The 16,297-nt window shown below is 37.1% G+C and overlaps 1 protein-coding gene across 16 annotated transcripts in view; it reads right to left on the bottom strand.

Moving 5' to 3' along the window:
* The window catches only part of ROBO1 (roundabout guidance receptor 1), a 1,286,018-nt gene that overhangs the window by 41,192 nt on the left and 1,228,529 nt on the right, over window positions 1–16,297 (bottom strand). For 9 of the 16 annotated variants that reach the window (XM_060416454.1, XM_060416451.1, XM_060416441.1 and 6 more), the window contains 4 exons: window positions 15,281–15,478; window positions 11,210–11,236; window positions 9,762–9,804; window positions 2,180–2,334 (listed from right to left, as the gene is read on the bottom strand). In XM_060416454.1, the coding sequence (XP_060272437.1) occupies window positions 2,180–2,334; window positions 9,762–9,804; window positions 11,210–11,236; window positions 15,281–15,478 (423 nt within the window). The remainder of the gene's footprint in view (window positions 1–2,179; window positions 2,335–9,761; window positions 9,805–11,209; window positions 11,237–15,280; window positions 15,479–16,297) is intronic. The other 7 variants (XM_060416459.1, XM_060416456.1, XM_060416445.1 and 4 more) reach the window with 1 other exon arrangement.

Consider the following 16,297-nt stretch of genomic DNA (forward strand, 5'->3'; position numbering starts at 1 on the left):
TATTAGTTTTTTCCTTTGGTCACGCAAGATAATAATTATCAAGAAAAGCTATTATATAGTCATTTTGTATGGTTTCATAATGATACCTCAAGATATATAAAATGACAATAATGATGGCCAAATGAATCATAGTACCCAGGGCAATTTAATCAAATAACACCTGTAATAATCTGTCTAATATTTCAATTTCACTCTAATTTAAGAGACAGAAATACTTAAGATCTGCATTTGAAAATATTAAAATAGCAGGAAGAACTAAAATCATCATTTAAAACTAAAATACTAAATAAAAATTTAGTTACATTATAATAGTAAAAATACCACTATTTTATGCATAGTGGCTGCAACATTAACAAGTTCACCTTGAGGATGAGTTTTCGACTAAATCGTAAGAATTGATGAATTAATATGGCTACTACTGAAGATGTAAAAATGAATATAGTTTTAAGAAAAATTGGCAACTTCTCTACTCTAATGAATTCAATTACCTTGTATTTTAACAACAAAAGATCAGGGATCAGAGGTATTTAATTAATCTGGCTTTTAGTAATTTTATTTCTAATTTTTAGGTATTAAGCTTCATGTAAGAGTTGTTAAAATATTTTTAATGGCAATATAGTTTTGGCAATCTCATTTTTCTTTGCCAGTATTTCCATATGAGTGCTATCCAACAGAACTTTCTGAGATGAACATGTTCTATTTTGTACTCTCTAATACAATAGCCACATGTGGCTACTGAGTACTCAGAATGTGGCTAGTGCATATGAGGAACTGGATTTTAAATGATATTTTATTTAAATAGCCACCTGAAGCCAGAGGCTACCATGCTGGATAACTCAGCTCTTCATATTAATTTACAAAAATGTTGTCACTTTCTTCTCTTACTGGCCTCAGCATAATCTTTCTTTTACTTATAATTATGTGAGCACTTCTCTGCCTAGATAACTAGAACACCGACCTCTGAAGAATAGGGACTTGGTCACATGATTGCATCATTTTCATATCCAAATTCAGTGGAGACTACAATTTGTTCTTTACGGTACATCATAATTTTTACTTAAACACCATATTTTATTTTCCTTTTTCTTAATTCCATGGGTTATTTTTATAGTCATATATTTTGATTCTTCATGACTCTTCTAATATTTCCTATATTGTGAATGCGTGCTGAAAGGTTTTTTTTTAAGAATTACTTACAATTTTATTCTTTTAAATATTGCATACTCTACATCCAAAGTTTACTGTCATGTTTTAGCATGAAATATTATCAAGTAATTCACCACACATATTTCTGAACCCCAAAGACACAATTAGTATTAGCATACTACTACTACTAAGTCACTTCAGTTGTGCCCGACTCTGTGCAACCCCATAGATGGCAGCCCACCAGGCTCTGCCATCCCTGGGATTCTCCAGGCAAGAACACTGGAGTGGGTTGCCATTTCCTTCTCCAATGCATGAAAGTGAAAAGTGAAAGGGAAGTCGCTCAGTTGTGTTTGACTCTTCGGGACCCCATGGACTGCAGCCTACCAGGCTCCTCTGTCCATGCGATTTTCCAGGCAAGAGTACTAGAGTGGGTTGCCATTGCCTTCTCCAAGTATTAGCATACACAGCTGCAAAAGGTATATATTTCTTGTATCCTACAAAAATTTACTATTATACAATAACATTTTTGAATTTCAGTTAGCTTTAATTTAAAATCATTTTTTGCCACCATATAATTATTCTTATTGCTGTTGTTACTGCCATTAAAAATTTGGATCCCTCAGACTATATATTTGTTGGTTGGTCTTTTGATTTGCTTTGCCCTCAAAATCTTTAAAATAAATACTCTAAATAACTACAATCTACTAAAAATATAATTACACACATTTTTATGAGGATAACTACTTCTACAGAATTTCATTTTTCCTTATTTGCTATTTATTCTAGAATTTATATCCTCCATTCTCCCTTCATATATTGGGAAACATTTTTGGGTGCAGAGTGAGGTGTGGAGATCTAAGGATGGAGAACATAACTTGAATCAGGCTAATTTGCTAAACAGTGGTTAATATTTCATGAACATATTGATTAAATTTCCTTTCCAACTTAGGGAGAAGAAAAGGGAAGTTATCGCCTCATGGCCTGTTCCTAACAATGCCGAGCTTGTGTATCAAGCTATCTCTGTGCCTCTAACCTGGGCGACTATACGTGGTCAAGTTGCTGTCACTGTTCCCATTGCCTGCCGTGCAGCAATTGATGGAGCAGTCGTTGTGATTGTTCCCAGTGTTAGGCCATGTGTCTGCCAGCCATGGCTGTGTGGCAGGTTCACTGATGTTGAGAAGTCCTGGCCTAAAGAAAAAAAAACACGTATAAAAGCAAGTGTTATATAAGTAGCAAATAACATTGCCTATTCCGTATTCCAACCCATTCTTCATCTTATTATCCTTACAAATAATTTGGTCAATTATGCTGAAAGATATTATCATTCTTTTTATTTTATAGACAAGGCAAGTAAAATGTAATGTTCTGGGACACACCTCAGTTTATATAGCCATTACACTGTAAACAGGCAGAGACTTAAAACACTGTAGTTTCTAATGCTTTACTGCTTCTTCAGTCATAGACTAAAAACCAAACAAGGACTCTAAAAAGGTGAGGTGAGGTGAGGTGAGGTGAAGTTGCTCAGTCGTGTCCGACTCTTTGCGACCCTGTGGACTGTAACCTACTAGGCTTCTCCATCCATGGGATTCTCCAGGCAAGAATACTGGAGTGGATTGCCATTTCCTTCTCCAGGGGATCTTCCCGACCCAGGGATTGAACCCAGGTCTCCCGCATTGGAGGCAGACGCTTCAAGCTCTGAGCCACCAGGGAAGATTCTAAAAAGGTGGATACTTGTATTTTTCAGTATTTTAATAGCTTACAGAATACTCGAGTTAAGAGAGTTTGCATTTCTTAGTTTTTGACCCATTAAAAAACCCATTAAATTCTTCTCACAATTTCATTAAAAAATGGAACAAGCTCTTTACTTAGATAAAGGAACCTTCACAGTAAGCACATTTGCATACTTTTCTCCAAAACCATGTCTCAGAGAGAGTGCGTCTTGGGCTCTGTGACATTTTGTGGAGAGCCTCATCAGTGTTTCAGTCCACAGTTCTGTAAGCTTGTCAACAATTTCTGATGGTGACAATGTAAAATGCCATAAATCCCTATATAAACAAAAGAAAGCTACTGAATTAAATCTGGTAAAATAGTGATGTCCACTGTAAGAAATATGAGTGTTAATGTTTTTTTTTTTTTTTGGAACAACAGATGTTAATCCTCTTTCACTCTGTACTAGGAATGCAAAGGACATCAGCAGTTATTAATGGGAAGCCTGAACCACCAGTGCCAGAGACACAGACATAAGTTCAGCAGTGGCAGTCCTGAGGTCCTCTTCCAACCTTGATTCCAACTGATAATTCAGCAAAAGAGGTGATGATGCAGGAATACTGTCAGATCCACAAGAAACAGACCGGCACTGCAGATTCGGAAAAGATTTCCTTCATGGTTTCATTTTCTTTGTTAAAATGTAAAAACCATGCTTCTCATTTAGCTGGGAAGAACCTGACATTTAACTTGTGTGTGTGTGGAATGTGTGAGTGTGTGCATGCTCAGTCGTGTCTGACTCTTGGAAACCCCTACTGGAGCCCAGACTCCTCTGTGCATGGGATTCCCCAGGCAAGAATACTGGAGCGGGTTGCCATGGCCTCCTTCCGGGTGTCTTCCCGACCAAGGGATGGAACCCTCATCTCCTATGTCTTCTGTGCAGGCAGGCAGATTCTCTACACCTAGTGCCACTGGGAAGCCCATCAGAGTCACTGTCATGGTTTCCATTCTGACATACAGTCAACCAAGGAAACTTAAGATGCAAATAATGATTACTTGAGGAACAATTCACTTCAAATGAAAATATGGATTTATAATTTATATAACTGGATACCTATGTATGTATTCATGTGTATACACGTATCTGTAATAAAAATGAATACTTACCTTTTGTTTATAATGTGAGGCACTGACTTCTTTATATATATTATTAACTCCTTCTAATAATCTACAGAGTAGTTACTATTATTATCCAGATTTTACAGATTAGGAAATGGAATTGCCTGAGAGAGGACAAGAAATGTGTTGATGGGTATAGAAAGTGAGTGAGTGACAGAGTTGGGATTCAAATACTGGTAGGTTGTCTGTAGAATCGACACTGCAAACCAGGAAGCTATAAACACATGTACTGAAGAGTGATTAAATTCCTAAAAACCCTTGCTGCTGCTGTTGCTAAGTCGCTTTGGTCGTGTCTGACTCTGTGCAACCCCAGAGACGGCAGCCCACCAAGCTCCCCCATCCCTGGGACTCTCCAGGCAAGATCACTGGAGTGGGTTGCCATTTCCTTCTCCAAGGCATGAAAGTGAAAAGTGTAAGTAAGTCGCTCAGTCATGTCCAACTCCTAGCCTTCTTAAACATTCCTAATAAAAGGAAGAGTGAGGAAATGTCTGAAGTCTTCAGAATAATGTAAAAACTGGACAAATTCACTGATAAAACTGTTGATAAAAACATGCTTTGAAGAGTGATGTGGCTGACCTGTTAAAATTTAAAATATTTAAATGCAAGCTGTATCACAGATATCTGGAGCCTTGGAAATTGATGTTGGTTACAGAAAGTCTGCATCTAGTCGTCTTTAGCTTTTCTTATTTTGTCTTAAACCTAAACCAACTGTGTTATCACTTTTGAAGTTATTAAAAATAAATCTCCATATTTGACACTAGAAATATTAGAGTATGTTTGAAGTACGGGTCAAGTGAAAATTTTCTACAGCTTGACTTCCATGGTTCAAAAGGAATAGACGGTATTTTTATGCTACTATGATTCCCTCAGAAAAGCACTTTTAAAAGTAAATGTTCTGATATCATCAGAGGCTGAAAGAATTTTTCATATGTATCAAGTTTTCCAACAGGAAGTGGGATTAACAATTCACATCCTGGCATTCGGTTCAGACTTGTGTTTGGAATGCTAATTATTTAGTGGAGAAGGTTGAGTCATGATTACTGGCCCATAATGAATCTTAAAATGACATATGTATATTTCAGAGACCTCTAAGCAAGTCAAAGTCATTTGTAGTTATTTTTATAAGGGTGTTAGCGTCCTTAAAAACTAAAAATCTCATAAGATATCTTTATGCATTGAAGCTGATCTAGTCTGTATGGGACAGATTTAGCTATCCCACAATAAGAAATGAAGCAGAACCAAAACACAGTGCTGGTTACAGTGATTAATATGCGTTGAACATATTATATATAATGTTACCATATTATAGATATGTAAATACAATTATATTATACACATATATTCATGTTAGTGATATTTTCATGTTAATACATCTGAACTTTGTCTCTTTCTTCCTTGTCTTCAAAAAGGTATTATTGAAGAAAGGAAGATACTAGGGCTTGCAAAAACTGTATTTAACTTCCATTTTATATTAAGGGGACAGTTTTGTGTCACGAAAGAGGACAAATGAACTTAAATTCAATTCCTCTGCTCCTCCTACTCCAGATATTCTACTCACTCACTCCAAACACACACACACGCACACGCATGCACGCACACATGCACACACACATGCACACACACACGCACGCACACGCACATGCACACACACACGTGCACACACACACACACACACAAGCACATGCGCGTGTGCAAACAAACCTATTTGAACTCCTAAACCACATAATAAAATACTAGAGGGTCCAGGAGCTGAGGAAAATAGAGAAGGGGCCTAGCAACAAGGGCTGCCTATAGGCTGTCTCCTCTTTCTTTCGACATCCTGAAGATTTTTGAAGCCCAGTAAGAAGCAAAGGATAGATCTGAAAGTGGCCAGTCCTTTAGAGAGAAGCAAGGCCTGAGTTCTGCTTCTTTCTCACCTTCTGTGGCCAGGAAACATGCTATTGGCATTCTTGATCTGGTTAGTCTGACTTTCCTACTCTCTTCTTCAGGCTTTCTCTGCTTTTTCCTGGTCTGTGCTATGGTTTGGATTTTAACTAGCTTCACCAACCACCCCTCCATGACCCCAGAATTGGAGACTGGGATATTTGAAAAAAGGAAAACAAATGAACAGAAATAGTCACTTAATATTTACATGATTCTCACTGGATTACATTGCAAGTCCTTTGTCCTTTTCAAGCTGAGAAGAGGTTTCTTTGCTTAATCGTAATCCTCATTTTCACTTTTCTGTGAACAGCTAATTCACACTTTTGAGAACCAAGAGAGCTCTCTGGTTCTCCTTCTTTCTCAGTCTTCTCCTTTACCAGAGGACAATGTCCAGGGCCCAAAACTTTCTCTCAAGTCATCAAGGACTGAACTGAAATCTGACATTTATTTATTTGGTAAGCCATCCCACTCTTCTTTAGATACTTTTTGGTGATATTTTTAAAGATCAATAACTCATATATTGAATTTATGGATCTAATCTAATAAATTACATTATTGCATTACAAAAATTCATGTATTCAATTATTAATTCATAAATCACATTGACTCTAACCCTAGGATCTCACATTCTATTGTGGGAAACAATCATTAAAGCCAGGAGTTAGTAAACTATTTCTATAAAGGCTCAGAGGGTAAACATCTTGGCTTTTTGAGATATATACTTTTTGTTTCAACTACTCAGCTCTGTTATTCTAGTGGGAAAGCAGTCTTGGGCAACATGTAAACAAGTGAGTCCGGCTGTATTTGAATAAATCTTTACTTACAAAAACAGGTGGCACACCAAATTCAGACCCAGAGCCATAATTTGCTGACCCCTGATATAAACAAGAGATAATTGTATTACCTCATATCAGGTGCTTGGAGAAGGGAATGGCAACCCACTCCAGTATTCTTGCCTGGAAGAATCCATGGACAGAGAAAGCCTGGTGGGATACAGCCCATGGGGTTGCAAAGAGTTGGACACGACTGAGCAACTAACACACACACACACACATTAGATGCTTAACTGTGGTATTGATATAGAACAAAGAGTTCATGGAAGACACAGCAGGCGAACCTCAGCAAACTGACAAGGGGAGGAGGGACATATTCCAGGCTAATATAATAAGGACATATAGAGAATGCAGTATTGGTGACTGTTAGATGAGTTGACAGAGTGACTTATAGCATGTGGCACCAAGAAGTATGAATGGGGGGCTGCAAGTCCCTGGAGGTTGTGGGCTTCATGTGCATTGCCCAGTTTGGACTTGCTATTTTAAATATGGTGGGTTCTATTGAAAAATGGGATCTTCAGAGGCTCAGAGCCATGATCAATATGTATTTCAAAATTGCATTCCGGCTCCACTGGGCAAGGGGAATTAACAGGAAACAGTGCTAATGAAGGCAGATGAAGGCAAGATTGCTGGGAATGTTTGTAACAGATCAGGTTCAGAAGATTGAACCTGAAACAACACAGTGATAGTGAAAGGAGAAAAAGGGAGGATTAAGGAAATACAGTAACAGAGGCAGGAGGGAGGATGATGACATTGCGACTTAGGTGTCATAAACCAGATGTGGTGGGAGGTCCACAGAGGGCTCACAGAACCTGAGAGGCCTGAGGGAATTCAGTGTTTAGGGACACATCAGAGGAGTACAGGGGTCCAGCTCACTGTTCACTGTCTTACTATACTGGCTCATGGAACACACATACAGAGAACACACACACACACTTACAAATACTTAGTAAACTGGATCACGGAACACACATACAACACACACACATTCCCAAATAGCTAGTGAGACCTCTTCCTCATGGCATTCCTGATCCGCTTACCCTGTTCTATTTTTCCAAAGCACCAACTGCTTCTACTATACAGCTGACTTTTAAAAAAATGCTTATTATTAATCTTCTATCTCCCCCACTAAATATAAGGTTCAGAAGGACAGGAACTTGTATTGACTTTGCTCACTGAAGCAGCCTCGACAACTAGAATAGTGCCTGTCACATTGTAGGTATTCAATAAATAGAGTTGATGAATAAATAAATTTAAAATTGTGTATACAATTGCCATTTTGAGCCCTGACTCTAATATCTTTATTCAACTGTTGCCTCTATAACATTCTAGCGTCTTTTGTCATTTGGTAAAAAGATTATTTCTATGTGGTATTTAAAATAAATCCATTTCGCTGCTATACTATTTTTACATTCAAAAGGTTAATTCTATTTGATGATGCTTTCCAAATGGAACTTTGTAATTGTCCAGTCTGGCTGAACAAACTATCATTTGGTAATGAGAGATCCCTGCCCACCATGTCCTTCTTGATAATTTGGTCTACTTGGGTTCTAAATTCCCTTTGAGCAGGAACCATACTTTACACATGTGTTTGTGTGTGTATGTGTGTAAGAGACACAACACATCTGTGCACATGCCCATGCACAGAGGCTGGTGCAGAATACACAGAAGATGCTCAATAAGCATTTTCCTATGCTCTGATTAATGAGAAAGCTGATGTCTATAGCCATGAATATATACGTGCAGAGAGGTGGTGGTACCATCAGGCATTCCAGATTTATCCATGAGAGAATGTTCTTATGCCAAAGGCTGTTTCATGAATGTCTAGGCTATGATTTAGATAGGATTTCCCTGGTTGCAAAAACATGCCCTGGTTTAATTCCTGAATCAAGTGGATTTATTCCTGTGAAGACCCCCCTTGCTGTGGGGTCTTTCAGTGGCTAGCTTTGTTTCACAGGTATGAAAACAGAAAGCCAGCAGCAGTTCCCAGAAAAGAAGAGATTAGTGCTTACTGTTAGATTTGTACAGCATTTTACTAAAGATGGTTAGCAGTTTTATGTTTCTTCTTTCTTTTATCACATTTTGTCATACACTAAATTCAGTAATTTTATCATCAGATGGTATGTTCTTCAGATTCAAGGATAATGTTATCTAACTATACAAAGCAGGGCACTCAATAAGCTAACTGAATTTGAATTATAAAATGGTTTTGGTCGAAAAAAAATTTTTTTTCTTACCTCCTAAGCTAGAAGTTGCTGTTTTTGAAAAGAAAGAATTATCTTAGAAAATTCTGATGTTTGGCTCATGTAACTTATACCTTCTTTCAGCCCCTTTCAGGCGACTGTCACATCAATTTGTGATTTCTCTGTGAATATATTAAAGTTCACTGAATAATAATTACCAAAAAGTCATAAATGTAGGATTGAGGTTCATTTTAATTAGAGAGGAAAAAAAAATCTCCGTGTTAACAAACTACCTAGATTCTCCTTTTATTTCAACATATTTCCCTGTGAATGGAGACTGAACTATGTTGAATTTATAACAAGAGCAAACAAACAGATATAACCTACAACTTATGAGCCAGTGCTGTGTTCAGCAGGTTTCCAAATGAACACTTTTTGTTTGATAGTATCTGTTAACTAGCTATATTTCTTAATCTTCATAAATGCCATCACTTAATTACTTTAACTCTTTCTAATGATTTGCTAAATCAGCAAGTCTGTCTTTTCTGGTTAAAGTGCTCCCTCTGGTGTTCACTGCCTAAGATGCACCAGCTCCAATCAACTGCATTTGTGTGTTAACATGCTTGGTTCTAAAGCAGAGAAAAATGGAGTTGTTCTTGGAGTAGTTCTAAAGATTTAAACACATTTCACCTTTAAGTTAAACCTTTTAAGCAAAGAAAGTGATGTCATCGAGCAAGACAAGAAGAAATATCTGGAAGTTCCCTTAGAATCTAAAAACCAACAAGATAATTACCTCCCTCCACTGCTCACAGCTTCGCCTCCTCTCTGATAAGTTACTGGAATGTTACAAAAAAACAAAAAGGAACAATTAATAGACATGCTTGCATTTATATATCAAAAGCTATGACATTCAAGAGCATCTTTCTCGAATGGAATGCTTTCTCCCTTTCTACTTAGAAGCATTGCAAACACTCATCACAGGAAATAGATTTCTGATTCAACTAGTATTTTTTTAAAGATGGTATAGAATTAAATGTTATTCTTATTTTCTTAATGTGTTAACAAGTTTGAAAACTAAGGAGAAGCAAACTTCAGTATACTCTTATTAAACATCATAACTATTACACATTTGTACATTCACATTCTCAGTTTCTATCTTGAATTTATTATTAGATCATGTAATTTCATGATTTTATATAAGTGGAATCTTACATTTTGGAAAATAAAAACCTACCAGACCATTTCCCCAGAAATATGAGTACCAGTAAGACGGATATAAACGTGAAAATAAACCTTTCTCTCCACACACAAAGCTGTATGCCAAGTTGTGACTATTAATTAATGCGACCTATGTTTTATTGTGGTTTGAGAAAATATTTCTCATTATGTTTTCATCAGACATGTATACATAGTGAAAATATATTTTAATGGCCCTGAAAGCATTCTCAGCTTAATAAGTTATGGATATAAAATTTAGCCATGACAAAAAAAGATTTGCACATAGTTGTCAAGGGGTTAAAATATAAGCTTTTCTGTATATACAGACACATTTTCTAAGAACAAATGTGTTTCTAAAAGCTGCCAAATTCTGCTACTTAGAAGAACTCCAAACTGGGAGTCTGTTAAGGAGAGATAACTGCATCCAGTGATTATAATAACTGGATTAAAACCGAGAAAGGAGGACCACAGGTACATTTTTACTAAAGGTGATGTGAAAGAAGAGGACCCTCTTTGAAAGAAACTGAATAGAACAGAATATTAGGACTTGGACTTAGGGAAAATGAAAAGTTTTATCTTTCAAATGTGCTGTGTATTTTGGTTACCTTTAAGAATGTTGATTCTATGAACAGAGAATTGCTTGGGAGAGAAAATTTTGTTGGAAATCCAGAAAGCTTAAGTTAAGGGGGAAAAAATGCACTGCCAAGTCTAAAATAATCAATTGATCATTAGCATGTTAAATCATGCTGAGGGTAGAAACAGTTTGCCTATCTAATGAAACTCATGCAAACAAGGCTCAGATGCATTGTGGAATCATGAATAAACAACTGCACTGAAGGATGACGAGCAACACCAACCGCTTCTACTTCAAGTGCATGCCGGTATGAGTAAATGAAGTACTGTTTCCATCGTAAGTCCTTTCCCCCCAGCTTACTGCAGAAAATGAAATAAAAACAGCAACACAATAGTACAACACATGCCGAACTAACAAAGGAAAGGAGGAGGGTAAGCGCAAATATATACCTGTTGGTGTGAAGGTAAAAGACGGGACTGAAAAATCAAAACAAAATACAAACCAGTTATTAAGCTGAAGAGAGAAAGGGAACATATCACATTAGTATAAATCAAGCAGACAGCTGAACATAAAACAAATGTAAATAACTAAGCCAGTCGTTCTGACGCTCTGATAGTGAATAAAACCGAATCTGAGGGTCTCTGCAGGTACCATTTCGAAGCATCTGACATTCTAGGATGGGAGGGGGGTGGGGACTGTGCTGGGTTAGCCTGCGGATGACCCCTGCTTTTAATAATGGAGACTTGGCTCACCGCTTTGGTACAAACAGGAATCCTCTACTATTAATCACTTCCAAACACTGGATAATGGGTTCTTAAACAAGTATTATCAGGGTCTTGCCTAACCTTATCTAGAAATCTGAAAGTAAATGCTTATTAAAGTGGACTAACTAATATAATAGGTGCACATGAGCATTCATCACCTAGAGAGAGACAGTGATACAGAGAGAGGGAAGGAGAGAGCAAATGACATAAAGACAGAAAGAAAAGTAGACAGAAGACCGAAAGAAGAAGAAAGGAAAAAGACCGAAAGAAAAGGAGGGAGGGAAGAAGACAGAAAGAAAGGAAGAAAGAAAAGGGAAGGAAGGAAGAAAGCAAGCAAAGAAAAAACTGGAACAAAGAAAACCATAAAACTGAGCTGTTTCGCTGACAAGCAATGCCTGATGCCTTAATATAAAGAGTGTATGGCTACATTTTTATCATCATAGAAATTTGTGAATGGACAGACTATATAGGGGGTTTTAACTTTAATTCTGCTATTATAGTTTATACCTAGAAGCTTTCTAGAAGTAGGCTGAGCATCTAAAAATAATAGCACATCAAAAGCTAAACAATAGAACAATAATGCTCCTCTGAAAATCTTCACTCTCTGCAGTTATAAATCTTAATCTAATCAATAATGCCTGAAATTGAACTGCAGACCTCAAAAGTGGCATTCTTGCCTCCCCCACTTGTCCTATCTTCTCCCATTCCTGGCTGTTGGATAACACCAGAGTTATTTCTATGACATTTCATAGAGGGAGGAGGCTGACTTTTTTTTTTTTTCCCAAGCTCTTCACATTAATTTAAAGTAAACACTGCCCTGGTAAAGAAAGCAAGAGAATCTACATTACTCCTTGAAGACTCAAATTTGCTTTTAAGAAATCCTTAATACACACAAACTAGAATACTGATTACTTATCATGGATCAAAAAGCTGTCAAAAATGTATTTTCCACTTCATATTTGAATGTCTACAAGAAATTTACTTTAGGATTAGAGCACTGGGGTTGCAGACTTGAATGCCATAGCATCCTTTACAACTGTCACTTCTTACCAAACCATTTCATCTCTAAGTATACTAGGAAGGAAAAAAAACACAAAACTCTCAGCGCTGGCGATCCAGTTTATACACTGTCTTCTTTTGCTGTAGAGCAGTCTCTGTCTTAAGAATTCTATTGCGTTTTCTTTCAGTCAGGTCTTTTCAGAGAGTCAATGTAATTTAGCTACAATCAAAAATTCAGAGCAACAGTAACTCGTCCTCATAAAAAATATAAAAGACATCCATTTGAAAGTAAAGGTACTCAAGCAAGAATGGAGTGCCTGACCATTAATTTGCAATCACAAGGACACAGGGAAAAAATGAAAGGTCCTTGTCAGTACTCCTAGCCAACTGCTAACCTCAGTTTAAGGAATGGAAGAAGAGATGAAAAGAGGTCCATCTAAATGAAATTTTTACAGCTGGTTCACCAAAGGACAACTTAATTCTCAAAGCTTCCAGTAATAAAATAAATCATTTTATCCAGTGATGCTGGTGCACTATGTGGACAAAGGGTACAAGCAGAGGGAATACCCACAGATAAATGTAGGGGGAAAATGTTAAAAATGCTCACTATCCAAAGTCAAACCCTGGCTTGATGTTTCATAGGGCAGTAGGCTCTTTCACATGGATTTCTTTTAAATATTTCACTTCATTTTTTCTTAGGCTGACCAGCATTGTTTCGGGCACAGTCAATTTAAGATTTCAGAATTCACTTTTTAAAATTGCATAGAACCAGAAATATGAAAAAGTGCCAAAAAGGCAGAGTGAGGAAAGCAGAATCAAATGCTCACCAATTACATTTGTGATTATGTTCTATGATTTCTGCTTAACACGAGCTAGTTAAAAGGACAATATTAGTGTAATAGGTTTTGCAGAAAGAGCGCATAGGCATTTTCAAGCATGCTTACAGTGCATTAGTAAGAGAAAAGAAACATTTCAGAAGGGAAGAAGGTTTCATGTCACATATTTAGGTTTCAAAACTAGAGAGAGCATTCCATTGTTATAACTGCACAGCTATCACACTCATGGTAATAAAAATTATAAAATTCCTAGAAACTCAAAAGATTCTATATCTAGATATTAGTCACTTTTCCTCATTCAAATGGGATTTCAGAACACAACGCCCAACAGCCCGCCCGTGCCCTGCTCCACAACACACAGACACCCACAAACCCCTTCTCTGCCTTATTTTTGGGGCAAAGGTTTTATATGGTAATGCGTGGCCCTGACACTGTTCTTTGAATGTGTGATGAGCACTTAGTCTCTTCGCAGTAACCTCTCAGTCCCCATTTTCCATTTCACAGGCAGGGATACTGACATTTTTGTTTTAATATTGACATAGGACACATATCTGAAAAAAACATATTTAAGGACGATAATGCTAAGGCAAATGTGTGTACATAGGGAGACTGCTGTGGAGCCATGGGCCAGAGGCACGTTCATCGATTTCCACGGTGTGGGTGATGAATTTGCCAAGACCCCTTGTGACCGAGAGCACAAATATTTTAGACTGCTATCTTAGACTGTTTCACAAACTCAGAGGGATAGTAAGTAGGACTTTTCATTGAGAAAAGGTCTAACTAGCTCTAACAAATTCTGACTTTGCCATATCAATGCTCAGAGAAATGGCATGGCCAAGCCACGTGGGAAATGTTCATTTAGGAAATATGTAGACAATTCTTTTTTTAAGGAGTGTGATGGTGGGAGTGGGTATTTACTAGTCATCCTCTTAAAATCTGCTTTGCAGCAAAAGTATTGTCTTAGACTTATAGACCCTATAACTAGGGTGGATGTATACCCTGTCATCCAAAAACCAAGACAATTTTGAGACCCAAAGGAGCACTGTCAATAATTTAGTTGGACTAAAGACATAAAGTGGGCCTGTGGGCTGAAAACTTACAATCACCTTGTTGATAGCCCAGAGTTGATGAAGATATTTGAGGAGAGAAGGGGACAAGGATTATCTGTCTGAGAGTGATAAAAAACTCATCAGGAAATGAAAAATATGAACCACCAATCTGCAGACTTTGAGAATATGTGGAAAAAGTGTCTGCGAATCCTTCAGCTTATTTGACTCATCCATAAAATTATAAATAACTTTAGCCAAATAAACTTTAACTGCAGATACATTTTTAACAAAATTATCGTTGTCCATCAACAGTATATACGTAGTCAGCTCTGCAACTTTAAACATAACAATAAAAAAGTACTAAGTGTTCTCTCTCTGCAAACTGAAGCACATTGTTCATTCATGCATTCGATATTCACTAAGAAACAATTATTTTATAAATAATCAGAAATACAATTATTTATAAATAATCTCTTTCGCTTCACAAAGGGGAATGATGCTCCCTTTAAAGTTGTATGACAGTCCAAAGCTTGGATCTGTAATTCCTGAGACATGGAGATTAAAAATTTTCCTCCAGGATGTAAAGCAATAAAGTAATTCCCTAAGAGAACAAGGGAATGGTATCACCACCAAGTGAAGACCTACCCTGGTGAAACATATTTTAAAGAAATTGAGCTTGAAACAGATAAGTCCTATTGTAGTACTGATATCCAAGTGGAGTTTATACCTAGACATTGCAATAAAATAAAAGCAGTTTTGTAAATTTTTATATGTTAAAATAATAATATAGGATATATAATCAAGGATAACTTAGAGTCATATATTGAAAACAAGAGTTATGTAAAACATGAAAAATTTAGGAAAGGTAATACCTTTTCTGATACCCGCGTAAGTACTAGCCAGCCCATTTCTCTTCTTTCGGTGTCGATAGAGCCAGATGCTAAAAACCATAAGGATGATCCAACAGGCAGCCCCGATTCCTGCAATGAATGCCGGCTGCTTCACTACGTCTGAGATCTGCTGAGCAAGGCTGACTTGGTCCTCAGGTGACACGGGGTTTCCATGAGAATCTGAAAAAGCCATCTTTGGGTTCATTGGGGTTTAAAACGCAGTGAGACAATAAGCACATGCTTATATACGTAAAGTGGCCATCATTATGTTGTTAATTTTTGGACAATAATTTCTGCTTTTCATTGTAACATGCACCATTGTCAATTAAAAGAGTTCATGGGATTTGGGGCAAGATTATATTCACTTTATTTATTTGAATTCAAAACAAACACAACAATTTTATGGAATATATTTTAAAACAAAGATAATAGCCCATAATTCCTATATTTTGCTCCAGAAAACTGCAGTTCACCAATGGGATTTTCAGTGCAAACTGAGATAAAATACAAATTACACTTCTAAAAAGTGAAATACTTTACCCCAAGAATACAAATGAGGAGTATTGACTTGTTTAGTTGCTAAGTTGTATCTGACTCTTTTACGGCCCCATGGACTGTGTGTGTGTGTGTATGTGTATCGGCCCCATGGACTCTGTGTGTGTGTGTGTGTGTGCGCGTGTGTGTGTGTGTGTGTATCTCCTCTCCCCCACCCTTGAATAGTCTAAGACGCTTAACTACCTCAGAAACACATTATTTGGAACTATGTTCAGAAGGGTCTATAAAAATTCAGGATCATTAAGAACCAATGAAAAACAGATTTTGTTATCACTGAAGGAACTATGAAAAAGTCTTTTAAAAAAAAGTGGAATTTTTATTTTTATGTTTCTGGCCACACACCATGTGACCTGTGGGATCTTAGTTCCCCAGCCAGGGCTTAAACCCGGGCCCTCAGCAGTGACAGCGCCGAGTTCTAACCACTGAACTGCCATGGAACCCTTA

This window comes from Ovis aries, chromosome 1 (assembly GCF_016772045.2).
Source record: "Ovis aries strain OAR_USU_Benz2616 breed Rambouillet chromosome 1, ARS-UI_Ramb_v3.0, whole genome shotgun sequence".
Taxonomy (NCBI): domain Eukaryota; kingdom Metazoa; phylum Chordata; class Mammalia; order Artiodactyla; family Bovidae; genus Ovis; species Ovis aries.